The following is a 16,996-nucleotide window of genomic DNA, read 5'->3' on the forward strand; positions in this document are numbered from 1 at the left end:
ACAAGTCTCCAAAAAAAAAAAAAAATCCCTGTTCCCTTCCTCTTTATGTTTCCCTCTGCCTTATACACAGACACGCAGCAGGGGGTGCCTCTATCGCCGTCTCTTCCCTGGAGTGCTTCCCTTCTGAGACTATCAGATACACGCTGGTCCTGGCAATTGTAGTGCATTTCAGACATCTGGTCATAACACCTCTGTCTTTATCTCCTGCATCCCCCAAAAAGTGCCCCTCCTTTACCCTTTCCTTTGCCATTTCTAGGAGGCCACTCCTTAGTCTGCTGGCTTGATCCTGCCTCTTGACTGGTAAGTTTGCTAAAAGAAGTAAACACCAAATATCCTCAGAGTTCCCAGGTAGGGGAGAACAGGTCTGGGTGGGTCCAGAAAGCCTTTGTGGAGGTGGTGGCTTACGTTGTGAGCCTAAAGGGACAGCAGGAGCTAGGCTTTCTCTGTCACTCCTTTCCCTTAACATGATAAGGGTCAGCCCCCTCATCATCCTTGGATGTGCAGTAAATCTTTGAGATGCAAAAACATGAACACCCTTGAGGCAAAATGGCCATTCTAGATTCCAGCACAAAGTTCGAGACATTTCCAGAGCATGTCCGTCAGGCCGACCTCTCCCTTGAAGGGTGAGACTGAGGCTGTTGCTGGCCCTGGTGAGTGCCTGCCTCAGACCTTCCAGGGAGTCGGGGAGTGCCCTGTGGGGCAGGGGTGGTTATGCCACCTCCTGGGCTGCTCCTGGTCAGCAGATCCCACCAGGGAGCAGGGCATGAGGTCTCAGGGTGGCAGTGGTCACTGGGGTCACTTTACCACCTCGTAGACTGCACTCTGCAGCACTGAGTGGTAGGGGCCAGGGGTGGGGCATGGCGGGGGTGTGGGCAGCCTGTGAAATCCTACCCAACAAGGAGATCCCCAACACGGGATCCTCCCCAACAAGGAGATGGAGACTGCCATCCACTCAGAGAGGCACCACAGGGATTCATGAATCGAGTCAGTCGCAAGGTTGGATGGTAGAACTTGTCATCAACCTAGAGAAAGTCTAAATGCCTTCACAGGCATATTAGTCTACTGGGACTGCCATAATAAATACCAGAGACTGGGAGGCTTAAATGACAGACATTTATTTCTCACAGTTCTGGAGGCTGGAAGTCCAAGACCAAGGTGCCAACTGGGTTGGTTTCTGCTGAGGGTCCTCTCTCTTCCTGGCTTGTAGACAGTCACCAGCTGCTTTTTCTCTTCATTCTCACATGGCCTCTCCTCTGTGCATGTGGAGAGAAAGACATCTGTTGGCTCTCCCTCTTCTTATACAAACACCAGCCCTACAGGATTAGGGCCCAACTCACGACTCGTTTAACCTTAATGACCTCCTTGAAGGCCCTATCTCCAAATACAGACACACCAGGGTCAGGCCTTCAAGACGTCTATTTTGCAGAGACATAGTTTTGTCCATAACAGCAGGCACTGGGGTCTGAGGATCATGTTACCTTGGCCAGTTTCCCTGCCCCTCGCTCCCTCCTGGACTGTTAGTCTGCTCTAGGCTTGACTACGTCCCTTGCCTTCTCTAAGCACATCACACATTTGCCTGGCCCCATGTGCCTTGCAAGTGTTTTTTCTCTTCCCGAAATTCCTCCTCTCTGGCTGACTCTTGCTTCCCTGAAGACCAGTGCTGTCACCACCACCTCCTCAGGAAGCCCTGGTGGGCAAGGGGGCTTCACCTCTCCCATCACCTGCTCTCTGATGTTAGTTTTCCTCCCCCATCTCTCCCTCCCTTGGCTGCTCCCCCAGGCCCTGTCTGTAACATCCCCAGGGCCAGGCAGAGACTCAGTAAATATCTGTTGCATGAGTTATAAGGAAACTTTGATTTCCAGAAACCCCCGTGGATAGACATCTCCCTCCCCAGTGGGTGCTCTGCTACCCTCCCTCACAGAGGTCTGGGCCATGTGGCCTGGTGAGCCCACAGTGGGATGGCAGCTGGTTCTGACTCAGTAGGGCAGAGTGCGACAGCCTCCCCTCCCCTAGAGTTAGTCCAGCCAGCACGTCTTCTAGTTACGTGCACACAGAATCATCTGGGCTGCATTAGCAGGCCCCACTGGAAACAGTCCATAACAAAATTGAGGGCTGTGGAAAATCACAGGTGAACGGTGGGGCCTTTCCCACCCTGTGCAGAAAGACAAAGAAGGAAAAAAGGACTGGATGAGATCAAAGTGGAAATGGCCCAAGGGAAGCCCACTGTCTCCAGACCAGGTGTGTGTCGGGGGGATGGGTGGGTTCCAGAACAAGGCAACCTCTGCCAAACAGCAGGCCCAGCTCCACCACCAGCAGCACAAGCGAGCGTGCATGGTGGATTTTTTGTTTTAGGCACTAAGAGGCTCCAGTGGCCCTTAGGTTTCTGATGGGAGCAAGGTGAGAGCAGGGGGCAGGCTATGTCATTCCCCATTGAAACAAAGCGAGCCATTTCACCAGGACCACAATGGTGACTGTGTTTTGTGCATATGTGTTTGTGTGTCTATGGCTAAGCAGCTGGACCCACGTGAGGCCCGGGAGCAACAGGAGCTGAGGGCTTGCCTGCGCTGGCGTCGCCTCCAGGACGAGATGCGGTGCTCCCCTGAGGAGATGCAGGTGTTAAGGTGAGGCTCCATCCCTTCCTTCTTTCCTTTAAGACACTTCCCGGCCAACTGACTGCATCTGCTGTGCTTCCTTTTTAAATTAAGTTGGGGTGTGCTCCTTCTCCCCCAAGATGTGATGGTTATATTCTCTTTCAGAGTGTGCATTTTGATTTGCCTTCTGACATTTTTCTGGTGACTGTTTAGGAAAAACTAGCATGGGGCCATTTCCGGGGTCAGATCCTTCATTTGAAGTTCTAATAGTCACTTCATGTGGTGGCTGTGGACGTGGTGAGAGTTGGGGTTTGGCAGCCTGGTAGGCAGTAACCCTATAAAGCCAAAGGGGGAAAAATCTTTAGGAAAATATTGATTTCTAAGTGTTTAGTGGTCACAGATGTGTGTGTCAATGGGGCCTTTTGTTTCCACTGTAAGCCAGCAGGAAGCCTGTGCTGCTCTCCCCTGCAGCAGGATTCCACAGCCGGCTCCTGAGTTTTGTTTGTAGACTGTGGCTTGTGGCGTGCAAGATTATTTCCTGACATTATTTCATACCATTTTCCATGTTTGTCCCTCTCTGCTTTGCTCCTTTTCTTTGCCAAATGGTTATCTGAAAGCTGGTGCCTAGGCTGCAGGAGCACTGTGATTGCTATGGCAACAGAAGCTTCCATCCACCCCCTCTTGACTAGACTCAAGTGCTTGGAACCTGCCATCCAACAGGTGGGGAGGGACAGCCATCCAGGAACTGCCCCTCTCCTCACCCATTCTTAGATGGCTGCCCTGAAGGCCCCTCTACCTTCCTGGGCAGAGGCCTGCCTTGGATGGATCTACTGTTATGGTTTGTTTTTAAATGAGCACCCCCACTCTGCCTGACTGTGACTAAAGCTTAATGTAAATGCACCCCAGGGAGGGAGCTGGCTGGGGCTTTTGTGCAGCACTGCAGAACATCGGGTGTGGCAGGCTGCACCCTTCCCACGGCAAAGTTCCCTGTGCTTGCACGCTAAGGCGGCCTCCCAAGTTGACTCATCCATTGTTTCGGAAAGGCAGATCTAGCAGAGGGAAGTGCAGCAGGCCAGGAGCCAGGAGACCTGTGTTCCCACCCCAAAGCCACTGTTCCTGCATCTGTTCCCTAGGCCAGTGCTGACTGAGCCAGGCAGGACTGCTACCCCTATGGCCAATGTGGACACGGCCCCTGCTGTCAAGGAGCTTCCATTTAGCAGGGACACGGCTGCATGTACCGGCTGGTCACAGGTAGTGCACAGCAGTGTAAGCAGACCACTCAGTGATGTCCATGCTAACTGGAGGGCAGCAAGTAAGGAGGTGGGGGAATTTCTCTCTGAACATGAGCTGCCTTGTCCATAGCCTGCCTGGGGCAGGAAAGACCTTAGTGTGCCTTGAGGACAGAAAGAAGGGCAATGTGGCTGGAAAGGGGACTGAGGGCAGGGCCAAGAGAGGTAGGCAGGAGCCAGGTCACATGAACTTTTCTCCAAGTTTTGCAGAAGCTGCTCCAGGACCTTCAGCAGGAAGGTGGCATGATCTGCCCAGTGTTTGTATAGTGCTGCTCTGCTGCTGTGTGGAGAGCACGGCAGGCAGCCGACAGAAAACCAGGAGGATGGCTGAAGCGTTACAGTGGTCCACGCAAGAGGCCCTGGGGAGGCAGTGACAGATGCAAGAAGCAGATCTATTTGAGATGTGTTTTGGCCATGGAACTGGCAGGTCTTTGGTTGATTGAATGTGGAGCAGAGGAAAATGAGTGTATCCAGAATGACTTTGAGGTTTTTGAGTCGAGCAGTTGGGTAAATGGTGATCCCGTTTATGTGATGGTAAAGACATGGGGAGGAGCTTGGAAGGAAAATAAAGTTTCCAGCTTTGCATGTGTCGTTTGTGATGACCAGCAGGTATTTAATATTATGAACTTTGGAGACTGCAAGTCAGAAGCTCATTGGAGAGACTGGAACATTCAGCCTATAAAACCCTTTACATCCTGAACACAGTGAAATCCCCAGGGAGAGGGGAAAGTGAGAGAAGAGGTCAGGAGGAAGAGGGGAAGCCAACAAAGGATTCTGGGGAAACCATCATGTGTTTACCCAGAGAAAACCAGGGCATCAGGGCCATGGAAGCCAGAAAAGAAGCTGAGGGAAGCAGGTGGGAGTAGCTGATGTTGGATGCTGCCTGAGGGATGAAGGGGAGTGACAGAGAAGTGGGACTACATGGCTGGTGGAAAAGGAAGCCAGGCTGAAGTGGACAGAGCCAGTGAGTATAGCCAGTGAGGAATTGTGCTGGCTCAGGAAGCAGGACTGGGAAGGCAGCAGAGGGAGATGAGGGCCACAGAGGTCTGCTTTCAGGTAGGGGGCCCAGGAGCATGCTTACCTGTGAGCTGCTTCACTGTGCAAATCCCTTCACCTCTTACAGGTTCAGTCCCTCCAACTGAGAGGTCAGCTCCATTCTCCATGTCTGCATAACCATAGTCCTAAAGTGGGGGGTAGGGCATCATAATTAATATGAGTTTTGATGAAATGTGTTTCCAACTTGGAAGAAAGTTAGACTGCACCCTGGGAAGCCATTTCACACATGAGGGGGGCCTTATCTCTGGCTTCCATGGAGTCAACTGAGCCTCTGATGGCCAAGATCTTTTCCTTTGTGTGTAAAGTTTGGAGAACAATCTAGTATTTTTAGACCTTCGTGCTAGACAGCTTTTTATGGCATTTGCTTTTCTTTGTGTTAGTATTCAGAAATTGTGTTTGCCTAAATTTAGGCTAACCATGAATTGACTGCATTTGAAAGGCTTACTGCAATCAGTAAGGAAAATATTGTTATCAGATGCGCTTACAATGAGGAGGAAATGTTTCTGAACCTACCCTGAATTATACAGTCTAGGTTTCGTTTACTCCCATCCCCTAGAATCCTCCCTTAAATGGACGCAGAGAACCTAGAAATTATTTTAAGTAAAAGGAAGAATGAGACTTGTAAAAATTATGTTCTTAGATTTTGTTTTCAATGAGACCTTGGGATGCTATCTTGTTTTTCCTTTTAAGATGCCCCATGGTCTTGAAATGATGGGCCAAAACAATTTAAAAGTCTTGGTGTGTATCTTGATAGGTTTCCACATGTTGGCAGACACAGTGGAAACTTCTCTTAGGATCTTTGCAGGACAGTTCAACATGGTTGACCACTCTCCTAAAAACACTTTTCTTCTTAAAGCACTTTCTCCTCCTGGCTTCCCTGTGTCTTACTCTCCTGAGTTCCCTCTGTCTCTGTGGCCAGTCCTTTCTCACCTTTCTTTGCTTGCAGGTTAACATCTTTACTTCAATGGCCCAAGGCTCAGAAAGACTTAATAATGTGTCTAACCTCCTCTAGCTGATAAAGAGGAGAACAGGGATTTGAACCCAGGGATTGAAACTCTTCTCATTTCCCTATACCATATTCCTGCCTTCAAGGAACTGAGAGAGTATTTAGTTGCATTTAAAAAAAAAAAAAAAAAAAAAAAAAGAAAACTGTGAGTATCTTGAATTTAGGGACATACAGGTCAGGGTAAAAAGTATCCTTTGTCCAAGCATCTTTTATCTTTTAACATGTGAAGTATATGTCTTATTATTTTCAAAATACTGAGAAAAAGGAAAACTCAACATTCTGTTGGTTATAGATACTGGAGTATTAACAAAGTGAGAAGAGGAAAACTAAAATTTTGTTTGCCTCTGACTTACTAATTTTAGCAATTTATAAGAACAGGCTTCTATTTGTGACTTCCATGCATCCACTGAGTCATGGGTCTCACTGAATGTGTCTTTTTTTCTTTTCTTTTTTTAAGACAGAGTCTTGCTCTGTCACCCACGCTGGAGTACAATGGCATGATCTCTGCTCACAGCAACCTCTGCCTCCTGGGTTCAAGGGATTCTCTTACTTCAGCATCCCAGGCAGCTGGGACTATAGGCATGTGCCACCAAGCCCAGCTAATTTTTGTATTTTTAATAGAGACAGGGTTTTACCATGTTGGCCAGACCAGTCTCAAACTACTGACCTCAGGTGATCTGCCTGCCTCGGCCTCCCAAAGTGCTGGGATTACAGGCGTGAACCACCGTACCCAGCCCAGATGTTTATGACATTGACTTTGTTGTGTTTCCTTGGCAGCAGATGTGTCTGAGGTTGACTTCCTTGTGTCATTCGTTACAGTTTTCTTGTGTTTTCCTAGCCTTCTCAGCCTTCATTGGCTGAAGAGCCTGTAATATGGCTACAGGCTTCCGAAGCAAGGTGATTTGCTCAGTTTCAAAATGTTAGGGGTCACATGAATGACTCCATGCCTTTTTTCATTTGTTAATTATTAAAGATGTCTTTCCCACACATGAGACCCCAGGGATGCTCCCAGACTATTCCTCTCCTCTCTGGCCCTGGGCAGAACTGTTCTCCAGGCAAAGTCTGATTTCAGTGTTTCTTTCTGTCCTGCCACTGCTCTGCTTTCTCCTGTTGTTCGTCCCCTGCCTACGAGGTCCCCTCCTGACCTGTGCAGCAGTGGTGGCTCTTGCCAGAAATGCACGGGTGCTTCCAAAACGCTCGCCATGCCTCCTGTCTCCAGGATGCAGCTGGATTCTGGCAGCCTCTGCCTAAGTACTTCCAGTTAGCACACTCTGACAGGCCCCAGGGATGGACGAGCTAAGGTGGGAGGGTCAGAAGGAATCTCTGTTGCTTTTTATTGTTTGTAATTTATTATGACTTCCCTTTTTTTTCTGGATTCATTGTTAAAGTCAAGGTCCTGCTGAGAAAAACATTGAAATGTATCACTTTAAGGAGGTGCTGACAGGCAGGAGTCTATGGAACTCTTAATCTTAGCTGCTGCCTCCACTTTGATACAATGCTAGATAAATACGGGCATCTTTCTCTAACCTTAGTCCTGAATGCCTCAATCCTAGATCACAAAAACATCCCTTAGTCCTAAGGGAAAAACCCCAAGTATGTAACCCTATCCACAGCCAAAATAAAGTCTGTATGCCACCAGTGTTCTGCAAATGTGTATGATGCCTAAGCATTGCACATTCCACTTAAAATAGGAAGACTTTTTAATTAAGTCTTCTGTGTGTAAACCTCTATATACTTGAAGTTTTCACTTCTAGGATTTTTCTTAAAATTTTTATTTCTAATCCCCAAAGAACACAGCAGTCTTTTCCGCCCGCATGTGGGGACATATGTATTCTCAGGGACAGCAGCCTTCTTCATGGGAAAGCTGCCCTTCTTGGAGAGTCCTGCGTACAGCCATACACTTGCTTCTAGCCCCCAGGTTCACCTTCCTCTGCTGCTCTTCTCTCTCAAGATTGGAAGCCTCTAACATGGACCACGAATAAATCCTTTCACTCTTCCTGGGTCAGCTTCCTTTTCCCAGGCCATCAGTGTTTATTCTAGACCTTCCTGTTCCCCCTGCCTTTTCTTGCCTCCTGCTCTGCTGGGAAAACTGAGGCCATCAGTTATGTTCTTCTTTTGATCCTGTAAATGCATCTACATTCGTATCTACCCTGTAAATGCATCTACATTCGTATCTGCCCACGTGACATTCTGTCTTCCTTAGTACGGCTAAAGTTTAATTGCTAGTTTCAGGGTAGAGCTGGAAGTGCATGTGCCTGACACAGTTTCATAGAATTGAACACTCTCCCTTTGAGGAAGAAGGGGAAGAAGGAGGCAGACAGAATGGGAAAATGAGGCACTCATCACTTTGGACCATGGGCTGGCATTCGTCCTGTCCTTTCAGGGAGGACAGTAGTCTGTCCCTTCGCAGGCACCCACAGGCATGACGATGGTGACTCAGCCTAGAATCACCATCCAGTTTCCTTTGTGTGCTGCTGGAGCACCATGGAGCCTTCTCTTTTATGGGATTACCTGGGTGGAGTCTTGTTGCTTACCAAGAAGGGCAGACAGCCCTTTTTAATTCTCTTGATGCAAGCCAAGCATATCCTCATATTTTAACATGTCATTCATACCTGAATTTAATTAGCTACATTTTTATTGATTCATACCATCTTATTTTTAAATTGAAAGCTTGCAGGCTTCCAAAATGAGTCTGGTAAGTAGAGAGGAAAATCTCAGTTTCATCTGCTTTGCTGGGGGCAAGCTCCAAAAGGGAATTGTCCCAGGGCCCCTGCCCAGTGCACCAGCCACCAGAGGCCTTCCTCCATCAGGACCTGGCTCTTTCGCTACCCTATCCTCTGTCCTTAGCCTTCCCTCACTTCCCTAACTATGCTCAGACACTTCTCCTGTCTTTTTTTTTTGGAAGTGGGATCTGCCTCTGTTGACCAAGCTGGAGTTTAGTGGCATGGTTTTGGCTCACTGCAACCTCTGCCTCCCAGGCTCAGGCGATCCTGCTGCATCAGCCTCCCAAGTACCTAGGACCACTGGTGCGAGCCACCACACCCAGCCTCTCCTATCCTTAATAATCTCTCCTTTAAGGCGGAGGTTGCGGTGAGCTGAGATCGCGCCATTGCACTCCAGCCTGGGTAACAAGAGCGAAACTCCGTCTCAAAAATAATAATAATAATAATAATCTCTCCTTTAAATTCAGCACCCTCATCTATTATCAAAACACTTGTTTCCATTCCCAGAGCTCTTAAAAACTTCCAGTCCTCTGGAATTTGCAATCTGCTTTCACCAGTGTCGGGAAATTCTTTTTCCCTTGGCTCATTGTGCCCTGATAGTCACTGGATTCTGGAAGCAAATTTTATTGTTAATCTTATTAGACTCCTCTGTTTTGTTTGGTACTGTTTGACAGCTCTTCTGGAAGTTTCTGTCACTGACTTTTATGGCAGTCCCTTGCCTGACTCCTCTTTCCCCTCTGCCATTCCTCCTCCATCTCCTTTGAGGTCTGCCCTTTGCCTGCCTGTGTCTTTAGGGCTGGTCTTCCTTGGGACCTCCACACTTGGCTGCTTGTCCTCCCAGAGAGATCTCACCTAAACCCCTATCTTAGGTGGGATTCCCCAGGCTCAGACCGTGACACAAGGCATAGGGGAAAGAGATTTATTAGAAAATATTCTGATATGGTTTGGCTCTGTGTCCCCACCCCAATCTCATGTTGAATTACAATCCCCAGTGTTGGAGGTGGAGTCTGGGGGAAGGTGATTGGATCACAGAGGTGGTTTGTCATGGTTTAACACCATCCCCCCTTGGTGCTGTGGTCACAATAGTGAGTTCTCATGAGCTCTGGTTGTTCAAAAGTGTGTGGTACCTTCCCCCACCAACTCTCCCTCCTGCCCCAGCCACATAAGATGTCCTGCTTCCCCTTTGCCTTCTGCCATAATTGTAAGTTTCCTGAGGCCTCCCCAGGAGCTGAGCAAATGCCAGCATCATGTTTCCTGTATAGCCTTGGGGAATCATGAGCCAATTAAACCTCTTTTCTTTATAAATTACCCCGTCTCACGTGTTTCTTTATGGCAATTCAGGAACAGACTAATATATGTCCCCAGGAGGTGGAAAGGGAAGGGAAATGGAAGTGAGAAGAAGAGGAGGCCAAGCCAGGGTGCCATGATATCAGGCCAGGTCATGTAGGGTTACTCTGGAGGAAGCATGGGTCACCCTCAGTTGTTCCATCAGGCAGTGGACCCCACAGAATGCATGTGCCCCTGCACTCATCTCATTGGTTGGAAAAATGTACAGTCCCAGGTGCTTCCATTGCTGTGTGTTAATTTGAAAGACAGGCTCAGGCAACCTGAGGGCCACCCCTGAGTCTCAGAGAGCATGCCAAAGGCTGCTGTGCACATGGGTGGGGTGTGGACATGGCCAGCCATACCCCCTTCTAAGCCAAAGCCTCCTGGGTCTCCACTGGTAGCCCTGCTCTCTCTAAAGATCAATTGTGAATGCTTAACTCCCCATTGACATCTCTCCTGTTTACCCCACAGGCATCTCTTACTGGTCATCCCCTCTACCCCACTTCATCTGCTCCCCTCCTGTAGTGTTGAACTCATCACTGGGGGCACAGATCCACCCACAGCAGGGTAGGAGCCTGGGAGCTCCAGCTCCTGCCTCTCCTTCACTCCTCCCTGGAGCCATTGCCACCAATTTCATTTCCTGAGGTCTTCCTCAATTCAGCTCCTCTTCTTCACCCCAATACCACTCTCTCTTCACTACTTGCTCATAACAGTCCACCAACCCCAAAATGTTTTATACATCTGGCCTTGCCCTTCCTTGCTGCCACCAGAGAGCTCTCCTTCAAACACCTCATGGTTCTGCCACCTCCTTGCTAAAACCCTCCGAAAGCTTCCCCTCACCTGCAGGAAAATCTTCAAGCCCCTTAGTGTGGCATGCAAGTCCCTGCACATCACCTCTGTTCCCTCATCTCATCTCTTCTTTGCTTTATCCTCTAGGTAGCTCAGAGACCCCTACTGTGGTGGTCAGCTTGGGCTGTCATAGTAAGATACTGAAGGCCAATAGAAATTTATCTTCTCACAGTTCTGGAGGCCAGGAGTCCCAGATCAAGGTGTCGACAGATTTGGTTTCTTCTGAGGCCTCCGTCCTTGCCTTGTAGTCACTGAGGAGAAAAAACAAACTGTTTTACATCTGCTCTCACCCCACAACCATCAACACAGAAGCCTTCTGTGACCAAACGTGTGGAAGGTTTCCCCACACACCAAGCAAACAGTGACTTATGTAGTGGACACCAGCTGGGAGCCCTCTAATTCACTTTCATTCTGACACCATCCAGGTTATCAGATCCCATGGAGTGAGGGCTCAGTTCTGTAAGACTGCCCTCCACCTCCAACATCAGTCACACACCCCAGGTGGTCCACCCTGAGCTATAGATTGGGGTTCCCATGACTGGCGCTTTGGGTTTATTAATTTGCTAGCACAGCTCACAGAACTCAGGGAAACACTCACATTTACTCATTTATTATAAAGATATTACAAAGGATACAGGTGAAGAGATGCATAGGGTGAGGTATGAGGGAAGGGGCATGGGGCTTCCCTGCCCTCCGCAGATGTGCCCCCTCCCTGTGTTCAGAAGCTCTCCTCACCTTGTCCTTTTGGGTTTTCATGGAGATTTCATTATACAGATATGATTCATCAAACCATTGGCCTTTGGTGGTCAACTTGACCTTTACCCCTGTCTTCTCCCTGGAGGTTGGTCTTTCTGGTGACCAGCCCCTCCTGAAGCTACCTAGGGCTGCCAGCCACCCATCAACTCATCAGCATACAAAGGTATAATTGTGAAGACCTAGAGGATTTTAGGAATTATATGACAGGAAACGAGGACAAAAAGCAAATATACACTCCATATTGTGACAGCCACCTTCTTGCTGTGTCCTCACATGGCTTTTCCTCTGTGTTTGCGCATCCCTTATGTCGCTCTGTATGTCTTAATCTGCTCTTCCTAAAGGACACTAGTCACATTGGAATAGACCCACCCTGACAGCCTCATTTTAATTTAACCACCCCTTGAACCCCTCAACTGCCCTGTCTCCAAAGATAGTCATATTATGAGGTACTGGGGGATCTGACTCCAACATATAAATTTGGGGGAACCCAATTCAGCCATAGCTCCTGCCATCTGCCTGCTCTTTCTTACCTCCATGCCTTTTAAAAATGCTGTCTGTATTTAGAATATCCTTGCCTTGCTGTATAATTCCATATCATTATGACTCATCAATATGACTCAGCACAGATTTCATTGCCTTCCCAAAAAGCCTCAGACCCTATCCTAGCATGAGCTGCCATCTCTCCTCTGTACTCCTAGGCTGTCTTCTCTGTCCCTCACTGTCCCTCCTGGCTTATTCTGATTCCGGTTTCCTCAGCTTGGCTCATACCCTCATGTCTGCAAGGCTCTGGAGCTGGGCCCATCCCTTTCCCTGCTGCCACCCTACCCTGGGGACCATAGAAGGCATCTGCTCCTGTCTCTTTACCAACCAGAACATGGAAACACCTACCTCCCCTCCCCTCCTGATCTTACTACATGATTTGATCATTCTCTTTATTTCTACCAAATTAAATTGCCAATATTTGACCATTTTTGCTTTATAAAAACAATTTCATATGGTCCAACCTAATACATATTTCATTTGTGACCCTCAGACTTTTGTACCTAGAGCCTATGTCTTGTTTCTCAGTGCACCACAGTGCTTGGCACTGAGAGGGTGCTCAATAAGTGTTGAAAAAATGAATCTCATAGGCATGATCTCTGTATAATGTATAATTATTTGGAGAGCTGAAATACTGGTCACAAAATAGATAGATAATCCCAGGCTACCTTCTCAGAGTTCTAAGAACTAAGAGTTTTCTATTGGCAGGCTTTGTTGGAAAGAGCTGCGGGGAGACGTGAGGCTTGAGCTGGGGTAGTAAGAAAGGATACCACTGAGGCTGGTGAAGAGGCAGAGGGAGAGGAATTCAAGGAGCAAAGTCTAGTAGGCATAAAAAGGAATGGATTGTTGAAGTGGGCATTAACACGAGAGTGGACTTGCTGGAGAGGACAGCCATGAAAAGAACCTGTGAGACTGAGGGTGGGCCAGGCAAGGTGAGGCTAAGTCATGGAGCTCCTCAGATGCCAGATTCAAGAACTTGCATGTAATCCTCTGGGTAATGGTGAGGTATTTTAAGTTCCAAGAATGACATAATGAAAATAGAGTTCTGGGAAGGTTACCCAGCATTTGGGATAATGTGTGATCAAAGAGAAAGAGTCTAAAGAACAGTTGAAATCAGGTGGCTGTGTGAGGAACAGAGGCATAAGTTCAGAAGACTTTGGTTGGCCTAAGATCTGACTCAGTTGTTCATTTGCAGCTATCGAAAACGGATTGAAAGAATGCTTCTGGTAATACAATGTAAAACCATCCCAGTTGTGTATAAGGATTGAGCCATCAAAAGAAATGTTAAATTGGGGGATTCCATGAAGTTTGTGAGGCTTTGAAAAGAGGGAAAGACAACAGCCCACGTTCTTCCTTGGCCGATATCTGGTTGATTCTGCCTGGTGTTAGGGAGGCATCATCTGAGGATGTGGGCTGAGCTCTGCCCCAGAGCTCATCTGCCCTCAGGGTCCTAACCCAGGGTGGTAGGATGGGGTTTGTGAGGATAGCTGCCTGCATGAGTTCTGACTCTACTACAGGTTGAACATTTCTAATATGAAAATCTGAAGCAAACTTTCTGGGCACCAACGTGACACCACTAATGGAAAGTTTCATATCTGATCTCATGTGATGGGGGGCCCCAATCGAAACTTGTTTCATATACAAAATTATTTTTAAAATGTATGAAATTACCTTCAGGCTACATGTGTAAAGTGTACTCAGTATCCTTGGGGCATTGGTTCCAGGACTGCCCCCATACCAAAATCCCAAGATGCTTAGTCAGACTTGTGGAACTTGAGAATACAAACAGCTGGTTCTTAGTATCCAGGGACTCCACGTCCCTGAGCACTGTATTTTCAATCTGAGGTTGGTTGAATATGCAGTTGATTGAACCCAAGCATGGAGAACATGAGGATTTGAGGACCAACTATATATGAAACAGAAATAAATTTGTATTCTGACTTGGGTCCTGTCCCTAAGATATTTCATTTCTATGCAGATATTCCAAAATCCAAAAATATTGGATGTCTGAAACACTTCTGGTCCCAAATATTTTGGATAAAGGATACTCAGCCTTTATACACATTTGCTGTGTGGCCTTGAGGGAGTTAACCATACTTAGCTTTAGTCCTCTTAGCTGTAAAACAGGGATAACAAAATAGTTTCTACCTTATAGGTGGGCATGAGGAATAAATGCAATGAAAACATGCAGACCACTTAGATCACATATGTTAAGTTGAGTCTTAGGGAATTGCTGTTTTGGTGGATCTAAAATGAATATTGTCAGGGCCAGGCGTGGTGGCTCAGGCCTTGTAATCCCAGCACTTTGGGAGGCTGAGGCTGCCAGATCACTTGAGATCAGGAATTTGAGGTCAGCCTAGCCAACATGGTGAAACCCCATCTCCACTAAATATGAAAATTAGCTGGGCGTGGTGGCATGCCTATAATCCCAGCTACTCAGGAGGCCGAGGCACAATAATTTCTCAAACCGAAGAGGTGGAGGTTGCAGTGAGCCAAGACTGCACTCCAGTCTGGGCAACAAAGTGAGACTCCATCTAAATAAATAAATTAAATTAAATTAATATTGTCACTTTCCTACAGTTCAGGTAAATACTTAACACGTTTGATGCTGTCATCTGTGTCCTCTGGCACTTGGAAGAGGTTTGTCAGATAAGTGGCAGAGGGCGCAAGGATGCAGCCCCTGCAGCCAGCCCCAATGTCCTTCCTGGTGTATTCTCATTTCCTCAGCCTGGCTCGTACCCTCATGTCCCCAGGGCTCTGGAGCTGGGCCCATCCCTTTCCCTGATGCCACCCTTCCCTGGGGACCACACAAGGCATCTGCTCCTGTCCCTTTAACAACCAGAACATGGAAACACCTACCTCCCCTCCTGACAAGCATAACTGATTGGAATATTCAAAAAATTAATTTTACTAATTGTTAAATGTTAAAAAAAAAGTGCAGGAATGCCTGATTATACATATAGAGCATAGGCTTAAAAGGAAAAGGTCTGAAAGTTCCACAGAGATGCTCAGGCAAATCACTAGATGTAAGAATTGAATGAGCAGCACTTCTAAGACTACCCTTCTGGAACCTACATCCAGTCCATCCCCTCTGAAGGGTGACCCCATGTCCCCTCTGGCTCATCCCTATAAAGCGCCTTTGGCCTCTGTTCATAATCTCACCACAGTCCAGAGTAGAAAAACGTTCTTGGCTTTATGGCCTTCGAGAGTTCCTGCCTGACCATTGGCACTGGCCTGTGCCTCTCCTAAGGTCTCAACTGTGTGTCTGGGACTCCTGCCCTACATCCCTCTATCCCTCAGGCACATGGGATTCCCCTCTACACCTCCTGTCTGTCTAGTTTTTTTTTTATTCGAACCATATGCACTAACAAGCAAGATATGAAGAGTGTTTCTACCTGTTTCTGATGGGATGATTCTATCTATACCCTATGCCAGCATTTTCTGAAAAACTTTAGAGCTTTCAGCTAGCCAGAAACAGACTCTGCCCTTTCCTGTTTCAAAGGCCAGCTCCAGCTGCCTGAGCTGCCCACTCAGTTTGTTTCCTGTTAGAAGGACACCCTTAGCTCTCAGCTCTTTTAAACAGCAAAGATGACAGACATGTCCTGAATAACTGAACTCAAATAACCTTCCCTCTTTATTTTTCCAGAACATTCCCTTGTTAGTCATCACTCAGGCATTTTTTCAAAGGGGGATAGAATCCTCCATAGACCCCTAATTTACATATTTACAGAACTTGGTGTTTCACTTTTGTAATAACATTTAGTAGGGTAGGGTCAGGGGGATAGATAGTAGGTCTTTAAGACCCTACTAAATGTTATTACAAAAGTGAAACACCAAGTTCTGTAAATATGTATATTAGGGGTCTATGGAGAATTCTATCCCCCATATATAAATAAACATGAAAAAGCAAGGTAGTTCATAATCACTGGTTAGTTAACTTTGGTTAATTTTTTTTTTCAAAAATTAAAGTACATAGTAAGAAAATTCAAACAGTTTAGAAAAGTATAAAATTCCATTTACTACCACTATAGTCCCTTACCCGAAGATAATTACTGCTACTGTTTTCTCGTGAATCTTAGGAAAGTAACTTTCATAAGTATACACGCATACTTCCACACTGATTCATTATAACGCTGTTTGACTATAAAATATTTTCTAGAAAATTATTCATGTACATATGCCAATCTATAATAATTAACTCTTATTTTGCTTATCCTAAGGATTTCTTATGCACTCAGCCAATCAGAAGAGTCGCTAACATTACATGCTCAGCTAATGAGCATTAGTTTCTCATTCAGAAAAACTTTTCAGTGAGTGCTTTCTCATGTAATGCCAAATTGACTTTGTTCTACAAAGTATTTGCTTACTTCCTTTTTCTTACCATTTAGTTTGTGTTTTGGCCAACAGTTTTGATCTAGAATGAATGATAGAAACTGTACAGGTATTCCCGCTGCACAGACATGAAAGAAGAACTCCCTGCTGGATGTTACACTTCAGTTTTGCAGGAGTTCTTGCCCCTTGCAAGTCAGAAAAAGAAATAGGAACTGTCCTATTCAACATTGTACTGGAGGCTATAGCCAGGGCAGTTCGGCAAAAAAGCAAACTTCGGCATCCAGATTGGGAAGGAAGAAGTAAAACTGTCTCTATTTGTAGACATAATCTTATATGGAGTAAATCCTAAGTAATCATCCAAAAAATTATTAGAGCTAATAAACAAGTTCGGTAAAGTTATAAGATATAGGATCAACACACAAAAGTTAGCTGTATTTGTGTATACTAGCTATGAATACTCTGAAAATTAAATTAGGAAAAATTCATTTACATTGCTTGTACCCAGGAGGTGGAGGTTGCAGTGAACCA

At 46.6% G+C, this 16,996-nt stretch overlaps 1 protein-coding gene and 1 long non-coding RNA gene across 36 annotated transcripts in view; one reads left to right on the forward strand and one right to left on the reverse strand.

Moving 5' to 3' along the window:
- Positions 1-16,996, forward strand: part of AOPEP (aminopeptidase O (putative)) — a 449,451-nt gene that overhangs the window by 223,403 nt on the left and 209,052 nt on the right. For all 35 annotated transcript variants that reach the window (XR_013532554.1, XR_013532563.1, XR_013532561.1 and 32 more), the window contains one exon: positions 2,515-2,621. Coding sequence is in view for 20 of the 35 variants with exons in the window: in XM_078365849.1 (XP_078221975.1) it covers positions 2,515-2,621 (107 nt within the window). In the remaining 15 variants the exon portion in view is untranslated. The remainder of the gene's footprint in view (positions 1-2,514; positions 2,622-16,996) is intronic.
- On the reverse strand, positions 2,789-12,152 carry LOC118153794 (uncharacterized). The gene is made up of 4 exons (XR_004743356.3): positions 12,127-12,152; positions 11,011-11,091; positions 4,962-5,061; positions 2,789-2,926 (listed from the first exon to the last, which is right to left on the reverse strand). It is a non-coding gene; the product is annotated as an uncharacterized LOC118153794 (long non-coding RNA).

Source organism: Callithrix jacchus, chromosome 1 (genome assembly GCF_049354715.1).
Source record: "Callithrix jacchus isolate 240 chromosome 1, calJac240_pri, whole genome shotgun sequence".
NCBI classification, from domain to species: domain Eukaryota; kingdom Metazoa; phylum Chordata; class Mammalia; order Primates; family Cebidae; genus Callithrix; species Callithrix jacchus.